This window comes from Poecilia mexicana, unplaced genomic scaffold (assembly GCF_051168715.1).
Source record: "Poecilia mexicana isolate PSO_F unplaced genomic scaffold, ASM5116871v1 scaffold_2, whole genome shotgun sequence".
NCBI classification, from domain to species: Eukaryota; Metazoa; Chordata; class Actinopteri; order Cyprinodontiformes; family Poeciliidae; genus Poecilia; species Poecilia mexicana.
In genome coordinates this window covers 42,694,691-42,702,869 of record NW_028263371.1, presented here as the reverse complement: position 1 = coordinate 42,702,869, position 8,179 = coordinate 42,694,691, and the positions used below count along the sequence as shown (strand labels likewise).

Here is an 8,179-nt window from a genome sequence, read left to right as displayed (position 1 = left end):
CATGTTAGACCCTCAGGATAATCCAGTCTGATTGAAAACATCAAGCAATCCTTCTTTATGTCGGAACAAAACAAACACTGAAATGAATCACGACACAACTCAGAAGAACATGTTTATTAAGACATATAAGATTTACTTTAAATATGTTTGGATAAAACTTTTTTTTTTATTTAGCCCTTTGTGTAATAATGTTAAACATACAGCAGATGTCTAAATAGATGAGGTAATACAATTCTAACAGTCAGAGTAAACCTGAATAAAAGTGCTTTGCAAAAGTAATCATATACCTTGAATTTTTGCACAATTTTTTTGCATTACTTTCACAAAACTCGCTGTATTTTATGTTTTTGTGTTACGCAACGTAGCACATAATTGGGATTAGAAATATAAATGACATAGATGAAATTGGGTGTGGATTTACAGGGGACAAAATGTGCAAGGAGGTGGTCAGGCCACATAGATCCACTGCACTTCAGCATGAACGCAGAGCTCTATTAATCTTTCACACAGGGAGCATGAAAACAAAGATGTTAAAAAAAAAAAATAAATGCAGGTAAAACAACTTACATTTCAGAAGTTCACACTTTCAACATGAATAGGTCTATTGCATATCTCTTACATGATATAAAACCGAACCGTTTCTAAATATAGGGGGGTAAAAACTGTGGATTTAGCCATTTTCTTTGTTCTAATCTGCAAGATTTTTCGAAACATAATTATTTGAAAAGTAGTCTTTTTATTTCTCTTTGGGTCTCAAATCAGGATTTTTTTTTTCCCCCTGAATTTTCCATAATTAAAAAAACTTTCTATTCAAGAAAATGAAAGCCATTAAATTTGTAAAAGTTTGTTTTTCATTCTCAAATCTAAAAAGATGTAAGACTGCATTCTATGATGAAGCAAGCTGAATTAATGATCAGATGGGTTCTTCTGGCTCAAGACAAAATGTATTCAGTGGAAATAAGGGGGGGAAATGGGTTTTTAGGTTGTTGACACTTGGTCTATCACATAAAAATACAATACAATTAACTGAAGTTTGTGGTTGTAATGCAAAAAAAGTTTATGTAAATACTTTTTCAAGACACTATAATCTTTCGCCACAAACTACAATTAAAAACCTGCCTGATATGTCATTCCTTGTAGAATAAATGTTATCCGTTTCTGAATAATTAGACAGATAGAAATGCATCAAGATTTAAAAACATGTTAGAAACCTTTGATCGAGACCTCTGCGACAAAAATCAACAACAACCAGATTTTCCCGTTAGTGAAAAGTCTATATACAGATACTTTTACAAAAGTAAAAGCAGTCAGTTGCTTGCAGTGAATAGATGATTAATTAGAATAATTGCGCAGCCATTCTCTCCAAATCCTTTAAACAGTTGCAGCTGTAAATCTGGCCTCTTTCTGTGCAGATAAAAAGGTGGAAAGGGATTTACTTAATGGCATGCTGAGTGCAGTTCAGTTGAGTTTTTCCACTAAAAGCGATTTTCATTTGAAGCAGGCGGAGCTTTGTGGAAAATGAAGCAAAATGGGAAGATCTAAACACTGAGGCTGGAAAGAACACCAGTGATTAGTCAGCCTTCTCTCACAGAGTCGACGACACCGTTGGCTCGTCTGGGACGCTGTCCTGATGTACGCTGTGCATAGTCTCTATGTCCGTGGCGGAGATGGACTGGCTCAGTTCTCTCAGGGAACTCTTGGTTATGTTCAGACACGCGTCCTTGAGGATATGGCGCACCTTCTTGCTAAGCAGCATGTACAGCAGCGGGTTAATGCAGCTGTTGAAAAAGCCCAAGCTGGTTGCTAGCGGGAAGCCAGCTCTCAAAATACTGTGCATGGTAAGTGAGTGATGTACAAACAACTCCATCAAGCCGAAAATATGGAATGGCGCCCAGCAGAAAAAGAAGGCCAGGATGACAGCCGTGACTGTTTTTGAGAAGCTCGAGATGCGAACCAAACCCCGGGATTGTCTCACTTTTATTGACAGAAGTATCCCCGTCACGCTTATGGCGCTAAGTGGCAAAAGAAAGCCCACAGTGAGACGGACGGACACTAATATTGTGTGTATTGTAGCAGCTGTTGTGTGCTGGTTTGTTACGTGATAGTTAGTGTAGCATAACACTTTACCATTGACGTGTAAAATGTCTCGAAAGACCAGCGCGTGGCAGCTCAGCAGGGCAGCCGTTAGCCAAATGCAGCCACAAACAAGCCAGGCTCTGTCCACTGTGCGATACCTTTGACACCAGTTCAGGTATACCAGAGAGACATACCTGTCCACACTGAGCACGGTGAGAAAGAGGACACTAGCATACATGTTCATCACGGAAACAAAGGAGTTAATTTTACACATGGCCAGACCGAAGTTCCAGTGGAAGTCCTTCAGAATGTAGTCGATGTAGAAAGGGAGAAAAAGCACAAACACGAAGTCTGCTATAGCCAGATTGAGCAACCACACGCTGTTGACAGTCTTCTTGCTCTTAAACCCCGTCACCCAAATGACGGCTCCATTTCCAATCAGGCCAAGCGTGATGCAAGTGATGTAGATGACTATAGAGATGATGTGGATAGGTTCCGTCTGACTGTGATCCACTTTAAGGTCTTCCATATCACCGTACTCCTCATATTCATAGGTGTAGTTTTCATAATCTTCGGTGGAATTGGCCATGGTTTCAGGAATAAGATCTGTATGCTGGAGTAGATCTGCTGGAAAGTAAAAAATAAAAACATAAAGAAAGATTCATCCATGACTTGACTTCATATTTATCTTAAAGCGTGCTCTGGTACTGGTCAGACATTTTGGGTTGAAAATGGTGCCGTCTGCTGCAAGAGTCGTTATCTTGTATGAGTGTGGGTTTTGTTGCTATACTTAAACATAAGTAATTTTATTGGACTTTATTTTGTTTCCTCATACACTATCCCTCACTTGGAGGCAAACGTAAATTCACAAAAGGTTTGTATTTCCTCTGCAAAAATGGACATCATGCACAGCTGATAACATTTTTACCCCAGGCTTGCCAGCTGGCATTTCCTTCTTTTTGTGATGTAATCAATATATTTTTTTGTTATTTTATTAGAAACTTTTCTGTTAATGGTCACAGTAGTTTCCAAGAAAACGCTCAAACATGCTGTAAGGATCATTTGAATCATATCCAGACTGATAATATTTATCTGACAGATCGCATGTCATTCATGTTGATGGTGTTACTTGTAGAGTATCACAAGATTCACTGGTCAGACCAACTCCCTTTGCTAAATATGACTGGATAAAATTTTCAGAAAGCTGGGGATTGTCTTCCAATTAAATTTATCTGTAAACCTTAATTTATCCAATTATTTACTACAGGCACATCTTGAAGACATAAAAAACTTGGATGTCTTATTTTTCTTTTAAATGTAAAGACAAGTCTGTTGTCTTTGGACCAGAGATTTTGCTTTGTCATTCACTCACTCTGGTTGTCCTAAATCGCCCCTGTGTAATGAAGTAAAACCCCTTGGCGTTATCTTCGTCTGGGACTTGTACTTTAAATTCTATATTAAGCTTTGTGTTAGGAGTTCCTTCTTGTTTTTAAAATGAAAAAAAATATCCCGTCTCAGAGTCGTGCAGAAATACAAGTTCATGTATTTTCTCATTAAAAGATGGACAGTGGTACTTCTTTAATAACAGGAACTCAGTTAAAAGTCTTCAACTTAACCAAAACATGCTGCAGCAAGAGAATGAGAATTAAAAGAGAAAATCCTTCCTACTGACTCCACTCTGATATGTTTAGCTGTATTTCTTTCTTCCCTATATGAAGTCTAAATGCTGCTACTTCTTTATGTTTTCTTCAACACTGACCCGGTCTCTTCTGGAGGTTTCTTTTTTGTTTCCACTGTCGCCCCATGCATAGTCAGTATGAGGGACAACTGAAAACCTTCTGGATAATTTAATTAGGTTGATACTTTTCAGCTAATTGGAATAATAAGCTTAACGTGACAGCATTGTTATTAGAACTAGGTCTGCATTTGAGTGGACGTAACTAAATTTGCATCTGCCTGTAGATTGAATTGCCTATGTATTTTGTATGTAAACCAGATCTGCATACCTTCAGATGAGTTATTTTGCATCAGTGCCATATAGACAAACTCAACTGATTTAAAATTAAAAGTCACCATACAACAGTTGAAGCATGGGGCTGGGTAGGTGTGTTGAATCAAGACAAAGAGACGAATCAGGGTTAAAAAGTCAAACTGTACAGGAGGAATAAAATCTCCACTAATGTTATCATAGTTCAAGCATTACGAGTTAATGTCATTTTCTTTAATCTGCTTTTAGTCCACAGTCACTGGGATGATTACGATCGGGGATCGTAATCATTCATATTTTACAAAAAATCAATTGAGCCAAACAAGGATCAGAACAAAAAAAATAGGTAAAGGGTGCAAGGCTAAAGTTTATAGATGACTGCAAAATGGCAACTTATAGTTTTGAATGAGTGGATGTAGAAATTTGCCCAAAATGATGTTTTTTGTTGTTGTTGTTGTTGTTGTTGTTTTATTCACTGCTCTGGTTTCCCTTCTTCGGCCCTTTTTTTTCTTGTCAGTTAGTTCCTGTACTGAAGTTGGTGTTGGGTGTGTCAAAGAACATCCTGTCAACTTCAATTTACTTCAATAATGTGGAGAGACAGTGAGATGCCACATGGTTGAGGCACACATAGAAAAAAATGTGATTTATTTTTTTTCTCTTGTTTGTGGAGGAGAACAGGGAGGAACTTGGAAACACCACTTTGTTCCACACTTAATGTAATATCTCTGAATCTGGGAGGAAGATAACCAGATGTTTGTACTCTTTGTTGTCCTTATAAAATACTAAATGAATTTGGTTAAAAGGTTTTTTTTTTTTTAAACACAGCTGTTTGTATGACCATCAAGGCTGGAGAAGCCCTGGTAAAGTGCTGGTAAGACCTGTCTGAGAATTCCTCATTTCTCTAAAGTCTTATCTAGTTATGTAACAAATGATGTGGTGATTCATTTTGCCTAAGTTGAGTATGACAACTCATACTGACAACAAACAAGTTAAAACCTCAACCTCTTTTTCCTCTATCCCTCTACAGACATTTCAAGTGTACATGATATAATTTTTGCAGCTCAGATATCAGCTATAGAAGTTATTAAATCAGCTTTAAGTCATGACCAGTAGCATTGCTAGACATGAAGCCACAAGATCTGAACAAGTAACAGTCTGGCTGATATTTCTGCATTTTTGTTGAAGAAAAGTATTATCTGTGATGCACAGTGATTCATGGCAGTGGAAACACTTTCTCAGATAACTGCTTGGCTACAAGATGCTAAGCAGTTGTAGCCACGCAATAGTTGTCTGCTTTTTTTTTCAATAGTAGACAGAAAAGTTGGTGAATGTCTTCAATTTCAAAATGCAAACCTTTACTCTAGTAGCATGGCTTTGTTATCAATGTGATCCAAACATTTAAGAAAAATATGCTCCATATTAAAAAAAAACAAAAATTTTCCCATCTAGAGCTGAAATAAACATTTTGGCTATCTTAAAACTTTCAGAAGGAATATTTGTATTCTATTTGGAAAAAAAAGTATTATGTCATTCATATATCTTTAGTATATCTTTTATCTTTTCCAGAGGAGCAGTCAAGAGTTTCTTGCAATCTTTTAAAGAAATGAAAGACAAACCCAAAATAATGTGTCTGGCCACACCTATAAACATGTCTCTGAGAAAATAACTATTTTGTAAGGTCCTAAATGAGTATGCATGTTCATTCATTCATTATTTATTTAATTAATGTAATTTGCGTAGGACTTAAATTTTAAATCAACAAAAGTTTTAAAAAGCCTTAATTTTACCTTACTGAAATAAGAAGATACCCTGTCACACGTTGAGGTCATGCATATAATTAGATATTAGAAGTGACAACAATAGAAGTATCAATGAATAAATGCATTTTAAATAACATTGAATAATTGTAATAAACTGCCAGATATGCACATTTGATGAAAAATATCCCATTAAGAAAAAAGAAAATACGACATTAGCAAGGCAGAGTCTCTGCATGTTCAGATGCATTTCAGTGAAAAGGTGCTGATCTGAACCTAATATTCAGTAACGTGCTGCTCTGCCGGGCAGTCAGAGCCACATAAACACTGCCGACATACTAAAAGGAGTACTTTTCTCTAGGATTTTTCAAGAGGAGACTTTGAATGGCTTACCTTAAGAGTGAAGATTCCCCCCCTTTTTTTCTGGCTGTTTTGGAATCAGATCTCCGGCGACTCTCTCCGTCTTCTTTTCCTCTTTTGAGCTTTTGTCTTTAGCCGAGCCTCGTCTGGGGGTTGTTTTTGTCGGTTTCACAAACTCCTTTCCGACTGCATGTGAAGTATTCTGTGGAGCCCCTCCAAACCAGAGTCAGCCGCTGTGCGCATAGGGGACAGGGATGAGGAGGGTGCGACTCCTTCCCAGCCCTCTCTGCCTGCCCAGACTGACGCGTCCAACATGTATAAAAAAAAAAAAAAAACCAAAGGCGAACTTCACACAAAGAAGAAAAGTTATTGGTCAGCCGCACGGAATGAAGGCGGCTTTCATTCAGCAAGGCTGCGTACACATTTTTTCTCTCTCTACATCTGCAGAGTAAATAATGAACCCACACTTTTCCACTCGGGGAAGAACCCAGGAGAGCTTTGAAAAGTCATCTGTTTCTATTGTTTTCGCATATTTTGTGTCTCTTAGGCAGAGCGCCTCAGTCAATTGTGTATTGACTGCTCTCTATTTCTCCCGCTAGGTGGCTTTTTCTTTTCTTTTCTTTTCTTTTTTTTTCTTCTTTTTTTGTAGCAACTTGCTCCTTCTGAATGCCTAATGGGATAACAGGTTTGTGACAGAATAGCCAAATCATGTTGGTCGTTATTCTTTTGTCCGCTTTGAATCACTCAGCCCTCACATGCAGTGCTATGTATTGCTCCTTTACGGATTTATCCTTTTGTTGTCTTGCTAAATGTTTCAAATCATCAAAGAAAACATTTAATGATTATCTAATTATTTTTATTCAAGCTTTCTAAACGTGTCTGATTCTATTTGAAAAGTAATTGCCTCTTGTTAAATTATACATTTACTGCCACAAACCACATTATTTATTTATTTTAGAAAGATGAGTTCCACACTTATTCCATACTTACAACTTTAAGTTGAAGTGGGCAAAAAAAAAAAAATCTCAAATCCTAATAGCTCCTAAAATTCTATGTTACATGGAATAAGAGTGGCAGGCGTACCAAAATTAATTAAGAAACTCTTCTGAGAACAACCCTAAACATAAAGCCAGCGTTACAATGGAATGGTTCAGATCCAAATATATTCATGTGACAGGATGACTTACTCAAAAGTCCACACCCAAAAATCATAATCTTTGGCAAGACTTGAAAATACAGTAAGAAATTTCAATCTTTACTCTCCAAAAAACCTGCAGCTGTAACAACAGCAGGTTCTACTCATTATTGTCTCAGAAGGCTGAATGCCACACTTTTCAGATTTTTATTTGTAAAATAGTAATAATAAAAAAAGAAGTTGAAAACTACATTTAGTTTTTCTCAGTTTTCACAATCATGCACCATTTTGTTTTGATCTATCACCTGAAATCCTAATAAACATACTTTAACGCCTGTGGCCGTAATGTGAAAACATGTCAGGAAAGTTAAGGGGGTTATAAATACAGCTGCTAACCAGTGTATATATCTGCAAAATGAGTTTATGAGAGCTACAGATGTTATAAGCCGAGCTGAATTTACGTATTCATTTGTTTACAGAATTACAAAAAAGTCCTACAGCTCTTTCATGCTTCACAGATCCATTGTGCATTTGTTTAATGACCTTCATTAAACCCTTGGTGCACACCCAAACTCCAGCTTCCAAAGAGGCATAGATAATGGTGATGAGGGGTCATTTTCTCCACAAAGACATTACACAACAGATCTCACACACTGATGCGGCCTTTTACGTCATCTTATGCGTGTATGTGTGATTTCAGCGGTGAATCTGACTGACGCTTAAAAATGAAGTACTTGCATTATGTTGAACATCAGCATGTCTACATTGAGCGTTCACGCGGAGGTAGAAAAGAACTTTCTCTCAGTGAGATAGGCACAAAACAAACAATGGCTTGGAACGTTTCTGCAGAAGTGCCACAGTGTT

The 8,179-nt window shown here is 37.2% G+C and overlaps 1 protein-coding gene across 2 annotated transcripts; it reads right to left on the bottom strand.

Annotated features, from left to right (window-relative positions):
* Window positions 1-99: 99 nt before the first annotated feature.
* On the bottom strand, window positions 100-6,479 carry cmklr2 (chemerin chemokine-like receptor 2). Of its 2 annotated transcripts, none has more exons than XM_015001343.2 (2): window positions 6,214-6,479; window positions 100-2,703 (listed from the first exon to the last, which is right to left on the bottom strand). In XM_015001343.2, the coding sequence occupies exon 2, from the start codon at window positions 2,663-2,665 to the stop codon at window positions 1,586-1,588; it is 1,080 nt and encodes a 359-aa protein (XP_014856829.2). In that variant the 5' UTR covers window positions 2,666-2,703; window positions 6,214-6,479; the 3' UTR covers window positions 100-1,585. The 2 variants fall into 2 exon arrangements, with proteins under 2 accessions (XP_014856829.2, XP_014856828.2); XM_015001342.2 differs by having other exon boundaries at window positions 100-2,700.
* Between the last annotated feature and the right edge of the window lie 1,700 nt (window positions 6,480-8,179).

What these genes read in the sequence shown, in the direction of transcription:
- cmklr2 (XM_015001343.2), bottom strand. Translation starts at nt 2,665, where the DNA reads ATGGCCAATTCCACCGAAGATTATGAAAACTACACCTATGAATATGAG.